Source organism: Plecotus auritus, assembly GCF_963455305.1.
Source record: "Plecotus auritus genome assembly, chromosome: 10".
Classification (NCBI taxonomy): domain Eukaryota; kingdom Metazoa; phylum Chordata; class Mammalia; order Chiroptera; family Vespertilionidae; genus Plecotus; species Plecotus auritus.
In genome coordinates this window covers 5,130,723-5,152,594 of record NC_137785.1, presented here as the reverse complement: position 1 = coordinate 5,152,594, position 21,872 = coordinate 5,130,723, and the positions used below count along the sequence as shown (strand labels likewise).

The 21,872-nt window shown below is 48.2% G+C and overlaps 1 protein-coding gene across 1 annotated transcript; it reads right to left on the bottom strand.

Moving 5' to 3' along the window:
* Positions 1-11,216: 11,216 nt before the first annotated feature.
* Positions 11,217-18,567, bottom strand: LOC308234911 (leukocyte immunoglobulin-like receptor subfamily A member 5). Its single transcript, XM_080643344.1, has 10 exons — positions 18,445-18,567; positions 18,287-18,322; positions 17,820-18,104; positions 17,372-17,674; positions 16,987-17,037; positions 14,441-14,557; positions 12,502-12,544; positions 12,370-12,422; positions 12,105-12,157; positions 11,217-11,861 (listed from the first exon to the last, which is right to left on the bottom strand). Exons 1-10 carry the CDS (start codon positions 18,476-18,478, stop codon positions 11,715-11,717), a joined length of 1,122 nt encoding a protein of 373 aa, XP_080499470.1. The 5' UTR covers positions 18,479-18,567; the 3' UTR covers positions 11,217-11,714.
* Between the last annotated feature and the right edge of the window lie 3,305 nt (positions 18,568-21,872).

Below are 21,872 nucleotides of genomic sequence, written 5' to 3'. Positions count from 1 at the left end.
AGGGAAATAAGGGAAGGACACTGGACTCTTCTATGACCTCAGATTATAGGTCCTTTTTCTATCACATGTTTCTTCATGAACTTCCCTTTTTTCTCAGAGACAGCCTCCAGCCCCTCCTTCCTGGAAATAAGCCTCAAGGTCATTTTGCCCCTCAAGGTTCCTCATTCCTCTCAAGGACTGTAATTTGGGCTAGAGCTTTGATTTGTTGAAGGAAGTTAATCTTTTGTGTTGTTGTTAATCCTCACCTGAAGATATTTTTTTCCTTATTGCTTTTAGATAGAGTGGAAAGGAAGGAGGGATGGTAAGTGAGATAGAGATAGAGACAGAGATAGAGACAGAGACAGAGACAGAGATAGAGAGTGTCTGCCCCCTGGTGGTCAGTGTGCATCATAGCGACTGGTCATCTGCCGTTCAGTCGATTTGCATATTAGCCTTTTATTACATAGGATTTTTAATGATTTCAGAGATGAAGAGAGAGAGAGAGAGAAACATTAGTGATGGGAGAGAATCATTGATGGGCTGCCTCCTGCACACCCCCCACTGGGGATGGAGTCTGCAACCCAGGCATGTGGCTTGACTGGGAATGGAACTGTGACTTCCTGGTTCATAGGTCGACACTCAACCACTGAGCCATGCCAGCCAGGCAAACTTCAGTTCTTAATTTGCTGTGAAAGGCTGTTTGAGAAGCGATTTGTTCGAAAATGGGATCTCTCCTCCAAATCACCACCACCATTATAAATAATGTAAATTGAATTAATCTGTTCCAGACCCACCCCCAAATGATTCTGTTCTAACCTTTCTTAAGAACAGAACATATCTAATGTACTGTTTAATCTATAAACAAACACTTGTCTTTTTAAAGGCATCAAACCACCCCTTACCAGCCTTAAATGAATCACTTTCAGCACGCATTCTAGGGTTGTCTTTTAGGTGTTCACATATTACTGCCTCCAAATGCTGTCAGTGGCTAACTGCTTTTCCTTTATCCAAATCAACACCAGTTTTTTTGTTTTTTTATCTCTTCCATTGCCTATGGCCATTGTCTCTTTCACCCTGTAGCAACATTAGCACACTTGATGGCCTCTACAAGTTTTTAAATTGTGCTAATGGCCAATCCCTCTCCCCGCAAGGAACAAAAGCATTCTTTCCGTTTGTTGCCTGAGAGATGCCTTTTGTCATGCTGAGGTATCAGCATGAAAGGGTTGTCAGGTCGAAAACAGAAACTTGGTTCCACAACTGAGACATTTTCCCCCTGAACAACTTGGTGGAGAATTGAATTGTTTGAGATGGTAGATCTTGGAGAACTGAGGTTTGACTGTATTGTGAAAAGATTTCATTCTAAAATAGAACTGGAGAGAAACCAAGATGGCGGCATAGGTAAACACCTAAACTGCTGCCTCGCACAACAATTTCAAAACTACAACTAAAAGACAAAACGAACATCATCCAGAACCACAGGAAAGCTAGCTGAGTGGAAATTCTACAACTAGAAGGAAATAGGAAAGCACACAGAGAATCAGAGGAACTGCAAAAGGCTGAGGTACAGAGACACGCGCGAGGGTGGCTGAGTGCCTGGCTGGCTTTCTCTAGCAGGAAGGAGACAAAAGCTCCTGACTGCACTGAACCCCAGTTCCGGGTGAGGCCCTGGGGACCCAGGCTTACACGGGGGGATTCTGGACTGTCAGGCGGAAACTCAGGGGAGCCGTGAAAGGCAGAGGTCTGGAGGCTCATGAGCAAGTGCGCGAAGAGAGTGTGCTGCTGGCTTTCTCTAGTGGGAAGGAGACAAAAGCTTCTGACTGCGCTGAACCCCAGTTCCGACTGCACTGAACCCCAGTTCTGGGTGAGACCCTGGGTACCCAGGCTTATACGGGGGGGGAATCTGGACTGTCAGGTGGAAACTCAGGGGAGCCACGAAAGGCAAAGGTCTGGAGGCACACACACGGGAGTGCGCGAAGAGAGGACTCCCAGCACAGAAGTTCTCCCAGTGTAGACTCAGCTGATCCTCACAGCCAATTGGCCTGGAGGTCAATTCCTCCCAGTGATACCAACAACAATCAAGACTTAACTACAACAAGGCTGTGCACACAGCCCACAAAGGGGTGCACCAAGACTGCCCACCTCAGGTAACTGGGGAGGCCGACCCACTGGGCCCTATAGGAAACCTAGCACACAAAGCTACCCTACCAACTCAGGAAAGCAGCGAAAATGTGGAAGCAAAGAAACAGATCACAAACTAAAGAAATGGAGGAAAACAAACAACTGGATATAGAGTTCAAAACCACGGTTGTAAGGTTTTTCAAGAATTTCCTAGAAAAGGCCGATAAATTTAGCAAGACCCTCGAGGATATGAAAAAGGACCAACCAGAAATTAAACATACACTGACTGAAATAAAAAATATTATACAGAGACCCAACAACAGACTAGAGGAACGCAAGAATCAAGTCAAAGATTTGAAATACAAAGAAGCAATAAACACTCAACCAGAAAAGCAAAAAGAAAAAAGAATCCAAAAAATTGAAGATAGTGTAAGAAGCCTCTGGGACAACCTCAAGCGTACCAACATCAGAATTATGGGGGTGCCAGAAGAAGACAGAGAGCAAGATACTGAAAACCTATCTGAAGAAATAATGACCGAAAACTTCCCCCACCTGGTGAAAGAAATAGACTCACAAGTCCAGGAAGCGCAGAGAACCCCAAACAAAAGGAATCCAAAGAGGACCACACCAAGACACATCATAATTAAAATGCCAAGAGCAAAAGACAAAGAGAGAATATTAAAAGCAGCAAGAGAAAAACAGTTAATTACCTACAAGAGAGCACCCATATGACTGTCAGCTTATTTCTCAACAGAAACTATACAGGCCAGACGGGAGTGGCAAGAAATATCCAAAGTGATGAATAGCAAGAACCTACAACCAAGATTACTCTACCCAGCAAAGCTATCATTCAGAATTGAAGGTCAGATAAAGAGCTTTACAGATAAGAAAAAGCTAAAGGAGTTCATCACCACCAAACCAGTATTATATGAAATGCTGAAAGGTATTCTTTTAGAAGAGGAAGAAGAAAAAGGTAAAGATAAAAATTATGAACAACAAATACATATCTATCAACAAGTGAATCTAAAAATCAAGTGAATTAAAAATCTGATGAACAGAATAAACTGGTGATATAATAGAATCAGGGGCATAGAAAGGGATTGGACTGAAAATTCTCAGGTGGAAAGAGGTGTGGGGGGTGCGGGAAGAGACTGGACAAAAATCGTACACCTATGGATGGGGACAGTGAGGGGGAGGTAAGGGCAGAGGGTGGGGTGGGAACCGGGTGGAGGGGAGCTATGGGGGAAAAAAAGAGGAACAATTGTAATAATCTGAACAATAAAGATTTATTAAATTTAAAAAAAAATAAAAGAAGGGTGAAGCTTTTATAGATCAATAAAAAAATAAAAATAAATAAAATAGAACTGGAGGGTATGAAATGGAGAGTCTCACATATGGGTTCTGCGGTAAATTAACTTTAAGGACTGAAAGAGTGATTCCCCATTAATGCCTGATCTACAGAAAAAGGAAACACTTTCGACCAATGGGCATCCACCACAAGCTTCTCTGCATCCTCAACAATGAAGTTTCCCCTTGGACTGTAGTTTCCCACCACCTCCTTGAATTTCTTGCCTATAAATACAGCCTGCCTCAAATCCTCAGAGAACTCCCCTATAGTGTGTACAGTTTTCATGTCCTGAATTGCAATTTCTCTGCAGTTCCCAAATCACCTCAATGTTTTGGTCGTTGGAGCTTGTATTTAAGTTGACACTATAGCAGTCTGTGGGATCTGTAGTGATGTCTCATTTCATTACTTATGTAGGTTCTCGGTGCCATATCTCTGTTTTTTATTCAGTGCTACTGGATTTTATACATTTTAAGAATATTCAATAATAAATGTTTTGGGCATTATCAGTGCTATGGACTGAATACTTGTATCCTCACAAATTCATATGCTGAAGCCCTAACCCCACAGCATAAACTATATTTGGAAAAGTGGGGCCTCTAAGAAAGTAGGTTAAATAAGGTAATAAGGTCCTGATTTGATAAGATCATTCGCCTTGAAAGCAGATAAACTGGATAGCTCATTCTGTTTCTCTCCACGTTCCCACACCAAGGAAACGCCATGAGAACACACAGGAAGAAGGGGTTGTCTGGAAGCCCAGGCACAGACCCTAGGGGGCACCGACCCCTCGGGCTCCTTGATCTGGGATTTCCATGCTCCAGAACAATAAACAAATAAATTTCTGTTGCTTAAACCTCTCAGTCTATGATATTTTGTTAGAGGAGCCTGAGCAGAATAATATATAATTTGCTACCAAGACCTAGAAGCAGGTTTGGAGCTGGTAATGAGAAGAGGCTGAAGGAGTCTTGAGGTGCATGCGAGAAAGAAGTCTAGGTACTGTGAATGGACTGCTGGTGGATACTGTTGGAGTTGCCAAAGGAGGAACGCACAAGGCCAAAAGGGATAAGGAACTGTGAATTTAGTAGGCCATCTGGAAAACCAAATGGGCTGAGCCCCAAAATAGCGCCAGCACCCAGGGACAGAAAGTCAGGGATTTTAAAGGACTCTAGGTGGGCTTTTCCTGGGCAGAGGATTCTCTGGGCAGATCTGGAGGGGGAAAGAGAATGGTCTTAGCACGTGGAATGTGGTCTTAGCAAGTGATATGTGGTTTAAGCAAAAGGGAATGTCGGTTTGTTGTAGTGTAACCCTCATCTTACAAAGGACGCCTCAAAAAGTCAGATTATGGAGTCATTTATTAAAAGCCGGCAGCATACAAGGGAGCAAAAGCGCTCCAGACCTCGCAGCCCCGAACAGCTCGCCACATCTGGCTTATATTGGCAGAATATCACAAAAGTATTGATTACATCTTTGGGTCTGGAATGAGGAACCTGTTTCGCGAAAAGCATTTTTACAGAAGCGAAATTGAGCAACTTAGTTATCTAAAGTATCTACGGATCACTGAATCAACAGAAACACATTATCTGGGACCACCGGGGCAATTTAGAATAATTGTGCTGTCCAGATTCTGGGACCACTGAGTCAACAGGAATGCACTATCTGTAGCTACTGAGGCAATTTAGGATAATTGTGCTGTTCTGATTCCGGGAAGAATGTGCTTCAATGACCAGTGAGATCATAATCAATGGGATATTCAAACCATCATCGATGGAGTATTGGGATAGCATACATAAGTTCAGAAAATCAAAATAACTTTTAAATGAGTACAGAACCCAAAACAGCAGTTTCTACTTGAGATGACTGCTACCATACTTCAGGTTGTGAAGTGGTCTAAAGGTCAGTTTCTGGGGGAAGGGGTATGGATTCAATTATTTGATCAGAACTAACAGATACATGGACCTTCATGGTCATTTTGGTGAGGGCTCAGAGACATGGAGAGAAAGCTCCCACCTTCTCGGAGAATGCGTGATGAATGGTGAACGGAATGTTGGTATGACGACGGATGGTAACATCCATTTCGGTGAGTCCTCAGACGGAAATGGTAAAGACAGCCTTAGACAATGGAGAAGAGTTTATCATTGTTATAAAGGGGGAAATAACTTGGATGAACTGTTTTCTAATGCTTCTAGAAGGTAGAATGTGGGAGCCACAAAACTGTATATTTAGCTGGAGAGATTGCTAAGCAAAATGGTGGCGTGTGGCCCGGGTCCTTCTGAATGCTCATGGTCACATTTGAGAGGAGAGAGACAAGTTGAAGAATGAACTGTGAAGCAAATGGACCCACAACATAAGGATTTGGGAAATTCTTGGCTGTCCCTGTTGCTACAGGTGAGAGTGGGTTTGGTGGAGAACCGCACAGGCGGGGATGGACTGTAGGTCGGTAAAGAGATGATGGGATTGTAGGAGCAGAAACACTGTTCAGATACTACAGGCTGAGATGATACAGTTATCTGTCTACAAACGTGAGCTATGGTGGCAGGATAGCAAGAAGCAAGGGAGATTCCTTGAGAAGTGGAATGAGGGAAACTGACACAAAATATTAAATAAGGCCAAAGGGTTTGAGCAATTTACAGTCAGCTAATGAATCACAAGGTTTTATCTTCTCTAACCAAGGACACTTAGGAACAAATGCTTTACACATTCCAGACCACCCTGGGGCAAAGTGGCCTCAGTCCCTGTCCCCCTTCAATGATGTTCTTGATGACTGTTAGGTCTGATCAAATAACAGAATCGATATCCCCAGCCCTGGGAAATGACCTTTAGACCACTTCACAATCGACATTCCCTTTCGCTTACACCACATTCCATTTGCTCAGACCAGTATCCTTTCCCTCTGGACTTGGCCGGAATCCAGACCCGCCCAGAGAATTCCCCACTGAAAAAGCCCACCTAGAGTCCTTTAAAATCTATGCCTCTCTGTCCCTGGGTGCTGGTACCATTTTGAGGCTCAGCCCATCTGGTTTACAGATGACCTAATAAATTCATAGTTCTTTACCTGTTTTGGCCTCCTGTGTTCCTCCTTCAGCGACCCTAACATTTGGTGCTGAAACCCAAGAGAGTTCCACAGGTCATCCCAAGTTTGCTACTCAGAGAGCAGTAGGCAGCGGCTGCTTGCCTTGGGCTTACCTCCAAATCCTACGCTGCCAGAGGGACCCCACTCACTCCGCAGTTGCCCTTCAAGCAGCAGCACTCCCCACCCCCAGGTGCCACCGGCCGAGGAGGGACCGAGGGAGGTTGGCTCCAGGGCATGTCTGGCCTATCTCACCCAGTCCCACCCCACCGGTCACCTTCTAATTAATTTCCTTTCAATGTGCATGAATTCGTGCACCGGGCCACTAGTTTTAAAAATAATGTTCTAGAAATTTCAATCTGTTCTAGGAAAGAACTTGCAAAGATTCAGAGCCGAGTTCAAACAGGAAATTCTCAGGAGTAACAGGTATCCTGTCAGTGACACTGGGCAAGCCTAGAGTAATAGTTCCCTATGGAAGGCATCTGGAAGTAGTACCCCAAATGTTTGTGATCCACACATTGGGGTGTTTATGAATTGCTTCCAGCGCTCAATACACACTTCAATGAGCCCTGTGCAATGTCTTTAAAATCTTGCATATCGTTTGCTCTTTATTTTTAAAAATTCTAAATGGAATCTAAGACCAAACTAAACCCTACATTTATCTAATTTTCTTAAATAGTTGGCTACAGCCCCCCCAAACTAATGTCTCTTTCTTTCCACCAGACCATTTGTCATAATTATTTTTGTTCTAGCTTTTGCCCCAACAATACTAACATTTATAAAACAGATGGTCTCCACCAGATTTCAAGCCCTAGTTGTCCTCAGGAAATACCACCCCTACAAACCATCACAACCTCCTTTTGTGCCCGGGCCTCATCATCCCTCTGACAGAGAGCAAGGATTTTTGGCTCTGAAGGAAAACATCGCCCCCTTTCAGCAGGAAGCAGCTATGGAAGAGACCCTGTGCACCGCCCCCCTCCTTTTCCCCTGAAAAAATTCAGTGCCAAAAATCCTTGAGGAGGAAAATGTTAGACAGACTCCCAGAATGTTAAACCCCCAGAGCAAGGATGATGGGCCAGGTCAGGGGTGGGCAAACTTTTTGACTCGAGGGCCACAATGGGTTCTTAAACTGGACCGGAGGGCCGGAACAAAAGCATGGATGGAGTGTTTGTGTGAACTAATATAAATTCAAAGTAAACATCATTACATAAAAGGGTACGGTCTTTTTTTTTTTAATTTCAATAGTTTTATTCATTTCAAACATTTTAACAAGAAGAATGTAAACACTAATTATTATAATTTGAAACTTCAAAAAATGGAGGAATCATAGCACAATAACATACCTTATATTGAAGATGGCAAAGGCAAAATAAAATTGCCTAACAAAGGAAAGGTTCAAAAGCCTTTCAAATTAAACTTAAATATAATAAAATAATTTAAAACTAAAACAAATAGAAAAGAACAAAATGTGTAAACAGTAAATTAAACATTTTCTTTAGTGCAACTTCCAAATTATGCCCGGGACGTAGATGTAGATGGCAATGTAGACTGGGTTGAAAGGTTTTTGGTCTTTAAAACATCAACTTCAGTGGGAACAGTGTTGTTGGTCTCCTTTTTAGCTAATGCTCTGATACTGTGCTCTCCAGGGGCGTGTCTCCCTACATCACCACGATAAGGTATCTACGCATCCCCAGGGTGATGTCGGGGGACGCGGGCATTACAAGGAGCCTCTGGAAGATTGAGAGGTTGTTCCTTCTACTGAATGGGGGATATAAATCCGCCCACTCAGAAGAAGGAGCTGCGGTCGTGTTTCCCGACGTTGCCATGTTAACACTGCTGCTGGTGAAGGAGTGGAGGGGAGAGCAAGAGAACCCTCCGCTCTTTCGGCTCCAAGGGCCGGATCCGGCCCGCAGGCCGTAGTTTGCCCACGGCTGGTTTAGACTCCCTGACTAACATCCCTAGATGCTATCTTTTCCTCCCTGAAGATAACATCTAGGCCTCAGTTGTATATCAGCTCCAGGCCCAGAAAAGCAGCAAAACCAGACAAGTGACACTGTGGCTGCCTCAGGACCAGCTTTTACCTCCCAAGTCACTCGTCATGTCTGCTTTCCGGTCTTCACCAACCAGTCTCTCAGGAAAATCATGCTGCTTCAACCCCCCACTCCAACCATGAGGAATCTATACAGAGTTCTAGCCAACTATAATCAAAGTCCATCCCCTTACGATCTTGATGTCCCCTCAGCAGGAAGTAACTATGAAAGAGATGACCTCCATCCTTATTCCATAAAACAGAAAGGCTGGAATGTTAGGTCTGGTTAAATAATTGAATCAATACCTCCTCCCCTGGGAACTGATCCTTAGGCCACTTCACACCCCGAATTCCCTTTCACTTAGACCACACTCCCTTTGCTAAGACCAGTATCTTTCCCCTTCAGACTTTCCCGGAATCTGGACCTGCCCAGAGAATTCCCCACTGAAAAAGCCTGCCTAGATTCCTTTAAAATCTCTGACTCCCCATCCCTGGGTATTGGTGCCATTTCAGGGTTCAGCCCATCTGGTTTACATATGACCTAATAAATTTATAATTCTTTACCACTTTGACTGCTGGGGGCTAATTCCAGCAGATCATAAATGCAAGAAGTTCATCAAAAGGTTGGTTGGCCTTGAGCCTTCAGCAAGGGCTGAAGATGCATATATTATTGCCTGCTGAAATAGCTGAAAGCATTTCCCCAAACCTGAAAATCTACATGTTATTACCTGCTGCTGGCCAAACAGCTGAACAGCCGAAGGCAGTTCCCCCAACCTGACAATGCCTACTGTCTAGCAAACCTTACCTTTGATATGTATATCTGCTTTGCTATAGGGCAATTTGTGTTAATAAAAAGCTAGGGGGTTCAGAGATTCGAAGGATTTGGTTACTGAAGCTAGGTCTCCTCTGGCTCCCCAAAATGCCTTCCAAATTTATATTTCATGTCTGGTCTCTTTATTAATTTACTCACAGCCCTTCTCCAGATTCCTGAACCCTTCTAGATGTTGGCTAACACCCCAGCATTACTTGACCTTGTGCATTCCTCCTTCAGTGACCCTAACAATGATGTTCTTTAAAAATGAAACTAACCAGAAAATAACCCCTGACCCCTCTCTATGCACATTTTGCTGAATCAACATATTGAAGGACACACCTGAAAAGCTAATGAATATTCTGTTGAGACCTTCCCCTGAGACCTCCCCTAGGAGTCCAGCCTGCCAACGAGAGACAAAAAGCCTCAAGACAAAGGACCCAGCTCTTGCTCTCTTGTTCGAGCACTTCCACACCTTGTTATCTCCACTGTTTTTCTCCTAAATTCTAAGGGACCCCAGGAAACGTGCAACCAGGGGAACAGCGGGCAGCGGCAGCTCATCTGGGCTTACCCCCTGAACCTGTCTCCAAGACCCCCTTGTTCTCTAACTTCCTCCCTCCTGTTGCTTCTTCTACCCTAAGTCCTGTCTGTATTTCACTGTCCCCTGCTTTAATGAACTTACTCTCAAAAGCACCTAGACTTGTGTTGTGAAATTTTTCCTACACGGAGTCAAGAACCCACACACTACTGGTTGCCCCCAGGTAGCCTGGCTCTGAGCCCAGATCCCATCCTGTAACACTGTTGTTCTTCAAGAAAAGGAAAGAATGGCCCCAAAGGCAATTCAGAGGTGATCAGGGCTGCCCCATTGACTTCAAAGTTAGAATCATTTCCTTGGTTTCAATAGGGCAGAGGGTCTCCACAGGGAGATGAAGGTACCGTGTCACCCAGCTGAGCCATGGAGGTGACACTGCCACCCCATGTTCTAGAGGGCAGAACATCTCATCTGACCACTATGCTGAAACTAATGCAAAATAATACTGAATGTAAACTGTAACTGAAAAATAAAATTTGTAAAAATTGAACCCAAAAGAGACAAAAAGGGTCTAACGAAGCGTTGCCTTGCTGGATGTTGAATGTGCTTGGAACTGGTCACGCTTGTCTTTCTGATGTTTCCCTCTCAGAATAGGAATATCTCTCCTATGTCTGCCGCAGCGGTGCATTTTGGAACTTGTCTTGGTCACAGGTTCATGGCTGCAGAGGGATTCTTCCTTAAAAGGAGTCCTATTCCCAGTCTCACCCATGCCTGACGTAGACAATAGGTAGATGAGACTTTGAATTTTCAACTTGATAGCTGATGCTGGAATGAGTGGAGCTTTGGATCACTGTAGAGCTGGAATGAATGTATTTTGCGTGGAAGAAGGACACGAAATTGGGGGGCGGGGGAGGCTCCGAATGTGGTGGACTGAATGTTGATGTCCTCCCCTCTCAAAATTCATGGGAAAGCCCTTAACCCCTCCGCCCTCCCCCCACCCCCATGGCTGTATGTGGAGATAAGGCCTATGAGGAATAACTAGGGTTCAATGAGATCATAAGGGTGGGACCCTGATCAGATACGCTAATGTCCTTAAAAGAAGAGACACACCAGGGCTCGCTCGCTCTCCCTCTCCCCTTCACACACACACACACCAAGGAAAGACCATGTAAGCAGAAGCAAGAAGGCAGCCATTCATCCCCAAGGCACCTTGATCTGACTTGCAACCTCCAGAACAATGGGAGAATGGATTTCCGTTGTTTTCTGCTCTGCCCAGACTGTGGTCCTTTGTTATGGCAGCCCGGGGGAAGACGAACACAATGGATTTTTCTCTCTTTTTTTTAATTATTTTCCATATAAATATATGTTCTTATAATTTTTATATCCTTTCATCCACTGCGGTGGGATGCATTTGTTATTGACTTCTTTAAATGCTCCCCCAGGTGGCTGAGCGTCAGGTCTTCTTCTCTTTCTAGTAACTCCATTTAGGCACTTAATTTTCCCAGTTGATGTGTAACATGGGCATTACCATCCAAGGAAGACTATGAGTCACAGTATCTTTTAAATAAAAAAAAGTTGTATCCTCGTTGGTGATTTTCTTCTCTCGATCACTGGTTATGTAGAGGTGTCTTGCTCTGTTTCTAAAGATATAGAGCTCTTCTTCATCTTCTTCTGCAGAATCAGGTGATGTCTAAGGTCTCATGACATCCTGCTTGCTTACCTAACGTCCTCAGGCTCCGGTCAGTAGCTGAGTGTCCATGGGGGCAGCGCCTATGCCTTCTGGGGTCCCTGCATTTCCCCTCTCTGGAGTGTGGGGTCTGAGTCCCTCCCGGGCTAGTGGATGGCCAGAGAAGCATACACACTGGGCTCCACTTGGGGCTGGTCTGACGGGGAGGAAGGGGGTGCTGTTGTCTCTCGTTTGAGGGTCAAGTGATTCAGCTGGGCATAGGTCACATCGTGGGCATCCTCAGATGGAGTATCCTGGAGAGGGTAGAGCGAGAGGCAGGTGGGTGATTGGAGTGGGGAGAAGCCAGGGCACTGGGAGCAGAAAGGACCCATGTGACTGCCCATCTGCCTGTCCTCTCCCACGTGTCTGTCCTCTACGTCCAGAAATTCCTCTGACAGGACGGAAGGCAGGGTGGCCACCCACTGCCTGAGCCTGGAGTGGTTCCCCTGGGGGTATTAACAAGTCTTTGGGTGTTCTGGACAGGCCAGGGATCTTACCTGACGGTTCATCTTTTTGTCCTCCTCAGGTTGGGATTCTCTTATGGAAGCATCTAAAGAATGAGAAGATCCTATCTCATGCAAGATTCCTGAAATCCCCCAATCGCACACACTCCTTGAAATTTAGGTGGGCAGACTGAGGTTCATTGAGGGGCAGGGATGTGCCTGGGACCACACATATTTGGGACTTTCATGCTTCCTCACCCCTAAGCCCAGAAGCCTTCCCAAGCACTCCTCCTGCCCCTCTGTCCCACCAAGACCTCACCTCCTCCACAATTACACCGGTTCTGCTCCTGGACATCAGCCATGGAGCTGGAGCTGAGGAAGGAGGGCAGGGGCGTTAGACAGTGTTGAAGGAGCTACAGGTAGAGGTGGGAGGGGTTGGGGAAGGAATTACCTTTTCTGCAGTGCTCTGGTCTTCGCTTCAAGGTTTAAAGCACCTGTACAAAGTTGGAAATTAGCTTCGAAACTACCCAGAACCCGGCCCCCGGGGCTCCATTAAGATCTCAGAGGTTGTGATCCCCACCTTGGTCCACCGGAATTCAACGTAAACAAAGTTAAAAGGTAGCGCCTCAAACTTGCATGGTTGATTGAAATAAATTTGTATGAACCTGAAAGAACATTTTTACAGTCTAAGTCTGTTCTTATTATATCTCTGAACTCTCATAGAGGATGGTATTTAGAAGCCAAGACCTGGATGATAGGTGTGCTTATTCCTAGTGGGCTGTCATTGTGTCTAGGTCTGAGCTGGTACACACAGTGCAAACACTTATACCTCTAACTATTTCTACCTCAACTGATATATATATATATATATATATATATATATATATATATATATATATATATATATATACACACACACACACACACATACACACACACACACACTGAGTGGCCTGATTATTATAATCTCTGAACGCATAATAATCTGGCCACTCAGTGTATGTATGTGTGTGTGTGTGTGTGTGTGTGTGTATACACTGAAGGTCCAGTGCACAAAATTCGTGCACAAGGCGGGGGGTGTCCCCAGTCTGCACCCTCTCCAATCTGGGACCTCCCTCTCACAATCCAGGACTGTTGGCTCCCAACCACTCGCCTGCCTGCCTGCCTGCCTGATTGCCCCTAACTGCTTCTGCCTGCCAGCCTGATCACCCCCTAATCACTCCTCTGCCAGACTGATCGACGCCTAACTGCTCCCCTGCCGACCCGATTGCCCTAAATACTCTCCCCTGCAGGCCTGGTCACCCCCAGCTTCCCTCCCCTGCTGGCCTGGTCACCCCCAACTTCCCTCCCCTGCTGGCCTGGTCCCCCCGCCACTCCCCTCCCCTGCAGGCCTGATCGCCCACAACTGCCCTCTCCTGCTGGCCATTGTTGTGGTGGCCATCTTGTGTCCACATGGGGGCAGCCATCTTTGACCACATGGGGGCGGCCATCTTGTGTGTTGGAGTGATGGTCAATTTGCATATTACTCTTTTATTAGATAGGATATATAATTTGTAATTAGGTTATACTGTAACAGAATGAAAAGCATATAATCTTTATGCAATGTTGTACTAGCCAGAACTAACTGTACTAACCAATAAACCAACAAGCCTGTTGGAACAGAAACAGGAACAACCTTTTTTTTTTTTTTTCCCCCCTAACAACCTCTGTTTTAGCTTCTATTTTAGGACATTGCATCAGTACCAGTTCCTGTTCAGAAAGAAGCAGACCGACTGATACTGAAAGCGTCAGCATGCTGCTACCAAGATCTTTGTTGGAACCAGCAAGAACACGGCCTACATGTCCCAATTTCCCTTCCCTCTTCTTTAAAAAGTCACCGACTTGACCGGAGACATTAAGATGGGTTTTTTTTAGGGCAGGAGTCCGCCACCTTCTCGGATCGTCTGCACATGAATAAAACACCTATCCTTTTCACCAGCACCTGTCTTACCTGCCTCAGCCTCTGTCACGGCAGGCAACCAAACTTGCATTCGGTAACGATACCGACATCTTCCATTCCAATGGAACACCCCGGTATTTTTTCTAGCCAACTGTCTTTGCACATTTTTAAATTCTTCACAGGCATTTCACCCCATATATTTACGTATTTTCTCAAAGCAATGAAACTCCCAGCCACTTCCACTCTACCCCCATTCCTCACCACCGTGCCCACTCCCCACTGCTCTCAGCTGCAGGGTGACAATGACACCTTCTCATGGCTCCCCATCACCAGCATGGTCCCTCAGGTTCTGGGTGCACCCCTGGTACCTCCACGCAGGACCCCTCCTGTCACAACTGTGCTTACATGGGAATCCTCTCAGGTAGACAAGGTCTCCCCGGCTTCTACTCACCTGACTTGCTGCATTTGTTCCGATGCTTGAGGAGGAAGAGGAGGAGGAGGAGGAGGGCGAGAAGCAGGATGAAGGTCACAGAGACCCCGATCAGAACCTTCTGGTACCTTTGAAGACCTTGGACACAATGACGGCATGAATGAGCCAATGATGCCAGGTAATTGAGCACCTACTGTGCGCGAGGCACGTTTAGGGGGTCTGCGAATGAATCGCCTCTGACCCTCATAACAATCAAGCAACATGTGAATGCCAATCCCCGCTCCATTCATTTCACAAATGAGGAAACCAAGGCTCAGAGAGATAAATCAGATGCACCAGGGCACACAGCCTGGATAATGGTAGAGCTGAGATTTGAACCCAGGACTGTGGGTTCCCTTTTGTTCTGCTCATGTTGCCCCCTCCCCCCCAGACAGACCCCAGTTTTGGGCTCTGGGGGCTGCTTCTCTGATTGCAACTGCCCCCTGGTCCCCACATGCCCCAGGTCTCTCCTTTAGCTAGATTTGAATGCATCTCCCTAGTCATTCCCTCTTACTAGCCCATCCGAGGCTGTGGGGGACCTACATGGGACTGTGTGGGATGGAATCTGTGATCTTCCCAGTCCCCACGTCCAGCTAGGATCTGTCCTGTGTCCTGCAGACCCCACACTCCCACGCAGGACCTGCCTGAACTTTTCCAAGTGTGGATCTGGGATGGGACATGAGGATGGATCTGCCATGTCCTGGGCACTGGGTGGGCTGAGAGCTTCTACTTCTGTGGTCTCACCTAAATGCCGAGAACCAATTCCAGCATGTAATAATTACAAGGGTTCCATCAAAAGGTTGATGGAGCTCAACAAGGGTGAGCCACATATGTAGTTTACCTGTTGGAAACGGCTAAACGGCACTTCCCCCAAACCTGAATAGGATGATTGTTAGCTGCCAGACAGCTCAGGGCATTTTATTGCCTCCTGTTGGCCAAACACCTGAACAGCTGTAGGCTATTCCCCCCGAAATGACAATGTTTCTGTATATCCGTTGATACCGTACCCTTTGAAGTGTATATTTCCACCTTGCCTTAGGATAAATCATTTTGAATAAAAGCACAGGTCCTTGGTCAAGGGAGAGTCTTCAGTTCCTTTTAGCTGAAGCTCCTCTGACCCCCAATGCCTTTCAAAAATATCTTTTGTCTTTGGACTCTTTAATCATCTACGCGCAGCCCCTTTCTCCAGAATGCTGAACCCTTTGTAGGGCTGGGAAAATAACCCCAGCATTATGGTGCCCTAACGAGGGACACCAGCACCTCAATCTGTTAGCAAACCTGCATGGGAGATGGTAGGAGACACAGCTCACAGACAGAGAAACTGGGCCTTGTCTGAGGTCCCCCAGCCAGGGAGGAGCAGCACTGGGATCTACGTTTCATAGAGCCTGGGTCTCCAAGCCCTGGCTTATGTGTTACTGATTTTGATGTCTTTCCTTCGATATCACAGGCTGCGCACCACAGGCTGGTGGGAGAGCGCTGGGGATGGCACCCCTGTCATTGCCCTGTTGGTCCCTAACACCCCAAACACCCAACATTGCCCATCCTGCCCTTCTGCAGACAAGGGCCACACCTGCAGGGTCAGAGCTGAGAGGTCCTTTGAGGTCTGAGCCAGGGTTCTCCTCTGTCTCCTGGGGAGACACTGAGGCTCAGAGGGAAAGGGACCCGTCGAAAATCGCCATCCTGACCATTTTGTCCGCAGGCCGACGCTCATTCTACTGAGCTAAACCGGCGAGGGCCATACCCACCTTCTTGTCGGTGTCTCGTCCCAGCCACCCGAGATACTTTCTATAGAGTGTGTGTGACAGGTGCCTGCATATTCGTCAGCAGCTGCTGGGAAAGCTGAGCAGAGCATGTCTATTTGGTGTTTTTTTAATCCTCACCCGAGGATATTTTCCCATTGGTTTTTAGAGAGAGTGGAAGAGACAGGGAAAGACAGAAACATCCATGTGTTGATTGATTGCCTACTGCATGTGCCCCAACCAGGGCCCGGGCCAGGTAGGAGCCTGCAACTGAGGAAGAATTGAACTCAAGACCCTTCAGTACACAGGCTGAGACTCTTATCCACTGAGTTAAACCAGCGAGGGGTGAGCGTGTCTTTTTTAAAAAGAAAGAAAAAGAAAAGATCCTAAAATTAGATAGTGGTGATTATTAGATTGTACAACCCTGAATGCAATAAAAAACCACTGAATTGCACAATTAAAAAAATAATAATAATTTTTTAAGAAATCACCATTCCAGGGAGCACTGAGACTCCCGCCCCCGACAGTGGATCCCACCTGTTCGTGCATCATAAGCCAAGGATGGGGAGGTGAGACTGGCCCCTGCCTTCTCCCCATTGAAACCCAGCCGCTGCTCCCCTGAGCTGGGCCCCACATTTCCCTCCACTTTGACTGCCCCACCAGCCTCAGTCCCCAGAAAACAAGCCCATCCCTGAGTATGTGAGGGGCTGCTACATCCTCTGAGGGGCTCTCAGAGCTGCCCTGGGTTGGTCTGTGCTCCCCCAGAGCGAAGAGGCCCCCGTGACTCACCAGCCGTGGAGGTGAGCTCTAGGGGTAGGGTGCTGGGGTCCACAGAGGGTCCTGGGAAAAAAGACAAGAGAAGGGTGAAGGGTAGAGCGCCCCCACCCCTGGCCAGAGATTCTGTCTTTGTGCACACTTGTCTCCTCATCTTCCCTGTGGCCCTGGCAAGGTGCTCCCTCCCAGCCCCTAGGGTTCCCTGGAGAATCTGGTGATGGGCATGAGGAAGGGGTGGGGGCAGAAGGCCCGATGTGCTCCATCCATCCCTTTGAGGGGTGGATTGCCCTGTGGATGACCCTTCTCTGAAGCCCTCACTCCAGTCCTAGATTGAGGACCTCCTGGGAAGGATCCTTAACCAAACATAAGGACAAGGAGGGGACAGGACTGGGCGCCTCACCTGGGACCAGGAGCTCCAGGGTGTCACTGGGGTATGACCACACCTGGGGGCTGTTCCTGTAGCAGCCATAGCATCTGAAGGTCCACCTGTGTCTGGGGGTCACGGGACCCACAGGGAACAGGGCCTGGAACTGCCCGCTGGGCTGTCGCTGTGAGTCCAGGGTCCAGGAGAGCCTGTGATCTCCTTCCTTAGTCAGAATGAAACTGCCAAATCCCTCCCGTGAGCCACACTGGAGGGTCACGTTCCCTCCTGAGGTCACGACAGGGCTGGGCAGAGCTGAGAGGCTGGGTCTGCTGTAGAATCCTAGGGGAAGAGGGGGCAGCATGTTAAATGGGCTCACACCTCCCTCATGTCCCCCAGGGCTGGGCTGTGAGAGGGAGACACCCTGAGAGCAGACCCCCTTCCTGTGGGCAGAGCCTGAGACTGGGACCCCTGAGCGTCCTCTCACCTGTCACCACCAGCTCCAGGGGGTCACTGCGCTCTGACCAGCCATCAGGGCTGTGATAGTAACAGCGATATCTCCCTGCATCATGCCCTCTCATGTGTGAGATGGGGAACTTGGCCTTGTCCCCGGGCTCCTGTGGCTTCTGTGTTTTCCATGGGGCTGGGCTTCCCTCTCTATCCAGACGGTACTCCTTAGCCCCTGGGGTCCCCTGACACCAGATGGTCACTGGGCTCCCCCGGGGGATCACAGGGCCTGGCTCAGCCCAGAGGGTGGGCTTGGGGGGGGTCCCTGGAAGGAATCAGAAGCTGGGTCACAAGACATTCCCACCCCAGTTCCCAGCTCTCAGCCCCGAGCATTTGAGATGTCCTTCATCCATCAGCCCAGAACTGCTGTTCACCACCCCCAACTTCCCAGGAGGTGGCCCTTGTCCCCAGAGAGGAGCGGGACCTGGGACACCTGGGGAGACTCACCTGCCTGCACTGGGGTCCTGAGGCCCACACTCAGCCCTGGAAGAGAGTCCCTGTGAGAGGTTTGCCCTGAACCCTGAGCAGCTCCCTCCTCCCCATGAGCCTCCTGAGTCCTGGGGTCCTGACAGAGCAGGGTCCCCTCCCCGCTCCTCCCATCTCACCGAGGTAGAGCAGGGCCCTGAGGGTGGGGGTCATGGTGTCTTCCCGGTCTGGTCCCGAGTGTGCAGATGGAGCCCATGGCGCTGTCAGTACAGACGCACAGGGTGTGGCCCCTGGAGGCTGGCCCTGCGGGTCTCGTGGTTGTCACGATGGCCACGTCAGTAGCCCCAAGGAAGGGGAAGAAGGTCTTCCCGGCAGCCGGGCTGTGGTTTCCATGACGAATCAGGAAACAGACCCGCAGCCTCCTGGGACGCCCCTTGCAGGTGAGGTGGCCCAGGGCACGTCCTTCCCTGTCAGAGCCTCCCCCACGGGGTCTCCTTCCTCCTCAGCCCGTCCATCAGCACCTCCCTGGGGTCCTCACCATGGACAGTGCCACCCGGGCCCTGGAGACACTTCAGGGAGACGTGGGTCCCTGTGGCCTGCAGAGCTCAGATCAGCAGGGACACGCTCACCCTCTCCCTGTGCAGCTCAGGGCGCTGTCCCTGTGTCAGTGAGCACAGAGGAAAGTAAGAAAGGAAATGAGATTCTTCTCCTGGGTCCATTTACCTTTTTGGTGGGTGGGCATTGGACTAGCCTTTTTTTTTTTTTTTTTTTTTTTTTTCCCAAAAGCATCTACCCCGCCTTCCTGGGGAACAAGCCTGACTCATTGCTGCTCCTCATGCCTCGGACAGCATTCTCTTCCTAGTTCTGGGGTCCTGCATGTAACTTTTAGGGGACTTTTTTTTCAGGGTTAGAGGTTTATTTTTTTAAGAAAAAGATGACCTTTATGTAAATACTAGTGGCCCGGTGCACAAAATTCGTGCTGTGGGCTGGATCCCCAGTGGGGGGGCGTGCAGGGGGTGTTCCTCAGCCCAGCCTGCACTCTCTCCAATCTGGGACATCCCTCTCACAATCCAGGACCTCTGGCTCCTAACCGCTCGCCTGCCTGCCTGCCTGCCTGATTGATGCCTAACTGCTCCCCTGCTGGCCTGATCGCCCCCAACTGCCCTCCCCTGATGGTTCAATTGCCCAGAACTGCCCTTCCCAGGCCTCACCACACAGAGCGGTGCTGGGCCCCACCTCCGCTGTGCACGTGGCCATCTTGTGGCAGCCATCTTGTGATGATGTCGAGTGCAAGGGCGCGAGGACCACCTAGGCTTTTATTAGTACAGATTCGCCTCCCATCCCCTGCCTGTGTGCCCTGGACAATAGCATCTTATCTATAGGGTGTCCCCCCCCCCCCACAAATGTATACACACACTTTGGATAATTATAAAGGCGGATTTATTAATATACGTCCTTTCGTTTTCAGGATTGAGCCATCTGCTCTTACAGTGTGAGTGCTTTTGGGGGGACACCTGTGTTTGTGTCCTTGTTGGGGTCAGAGGAGTTGCTGGTGGCCTGGTTCCTGGTTGGTGGGAGGAAACCAGTCCCTGTTCATGTTCAGGCCGGGAGACTATGTGAGGGGGCCGCGGCGTCAGGCCCTGCGGTGAAGGCAAATGCTCATCACAGCCACGCCAGCGCCCTTGTCTGCTTCACAGACCAATCAACGCCACTGATAATGTTTCTTGTTTTAAATATGTTTTTAGCGGTTTCAGAGAGGAAGGGAGAGGGAGAGAAACATCAATGACGAGAGAGAATAATTGATGGGCTGCCTCCTGCACACCCCACACTGGGGCCGAGCCTGCAACCCAGGCATGTGCCCTGGCGGGGAACTGAACCATGACCTCCTGGTTCATAGGTCGATGCTCAACCACGGGGCCATGCTGGCCGGCCACTGATAATATTTCTGAAATACAGGGTGTCTCCCCAAAATGCATACACACTGTACCAGCTGATAGCTCCCTTTTGAAAATGAAATGTATTTTGCCCTAATCGGTTCAGCTCAGTGGATAGAGCGTCTGCCTGCGGACTCAAGAGTCCCAGGTTGGATTCCGGTCAAGGGCATGTACCTTGGTTGCGGGCACATCCCCAGTAGGAGGTGTGCAGGAGGCAGCTGATCGATGTTTCTCTCTCATCGATGTTTCTAACTCTCTCTCCCTCTCCCTTCCTCTCTGTAAAAAATCAATAAAATATATTAAAAAAAAAAAAAAAAAATGAAATGTATTTTAGCCCTAGCTAGTTTGGCTCAGGGGGTAGAGCGTCAGCCTGCAGACCGAAGGGCCCGGGTTTGATTCCGGTCAAGGGCTCTTGCTTGGGTAGGGGGTGTGCAGAAGGCAGCTGATCAATGATTCTCTCTCATCATTGATGTTTCTCTCTCTCTCTCTCCCTCTCCCTTCCTCTCTGAAATCAATGAAAAAGTATTTTTTTTAAAAAAAACAAAACGTATTTTAATGAACTCTGCCTTGATCGTGACTCACAGTGTGCGGATACATTTCTGGGGCCACCCTCCACGTGGAGATAGCCATTTGCAGGAAAAGAGAAATGAAAGTTCCCCAAACGGACAGGAATCCACAAGAAAGAACTGACGGGACAGCAACGCCGAGCAACAGCCGGTGCCGGGGGCCAGCAGGGTGGTGTTGCCGAAGGTTCCCGCTCATGAGGCCACAGAGAGGGGACCCCAGTTCTCACAGGGAGGGAGGGAGGGTCGGGGCTTCGGGGCAGTTTGGAAGCTGTGGTGCCCCCCACCTTGTGTTTGGGGGGGGGGCGTTGGGTTAGCTCTGCTCACTGACACCCCCTCCATGGTCAGCCCTGAGTCACGCGCGCGTGTGTGTGTGCATGTGTGTGTGTGTGTGTGTGAGAAACAGACTGATTGCCGTTTTCGTGTGACACGAGTGTGGGTCCCACAGGGGAGCATGAGGCCAGCGCGCCCCATCCCCGCCTCGCCCAGCCCAGAGCAGATGCTAGGTCTGAAAGGGTGGGTACCAAGGAGCCGGGGAGGCCCCAATGGTCCCCACCCGCACGCTGTCAGCCTGACTCCCAGGTGAGTCCCGGAAAGTCTGCGAGGGAAGAGCCTTCCAACAAGAATGGATCCCGTGCCCTAACCAGTGTGGCTCAGTGGCTAGATACAGGGGTGGGCCAACTTTTTGACTCGAGGGCCACAGTGGGTTCTTACACTGGACCGGAGGGCCGGAACCAAAGCATGGATGGAGTGTTTGTGTGAACTAATATAAATTCAAAGTAAACATCATTACATAAAAGGGTACGGTCTTTTTTTTTTTTATTTCAATAGTTTTATTCATTTCAAACATTTTAACAAGAAGAATGTAAACACTAATTATTATAATTTGAAACTTCAAAAAATGGAGGAATCATAGCACAATAACATACCTTATGTTGAAGATGGCAAAGGCAAAATGAAAATGGCAAAGGCAAAATAAAATTGCCTAACAAAGGAAAGGTACAAAAGCCTTTCAAATTAAAGTTAAATATAATAAAATAATTTAAAACTAAAACAAATAGAAAAGAACAAAATGTGTAAACAGTAAATTAAACATTTTCTTTAGTGCAA

Coding starts and splice junctions, on each gene's coding strand:
- LOC308234911 (XM_080643344.1), bottom strand. CDS start 18,478: ATGACCCCCACCCTCAGGGCCCTGCTCTACCTCG. Junction 14,558..16,986: donor AGAGCTCACCTCCACGGCTG/GTGAGTCACGGG, acceptor ATTGTGTCCAAG/GTCTTCAAAGGTACCAGAAG. Junction 12,423..12,501: donor ACCAGAGCACTGCAGAAAAG/GTAATTCCTTCC, acceptor CTCCTTCCTCAG/CTCCAGCTCCATGGCTGATG.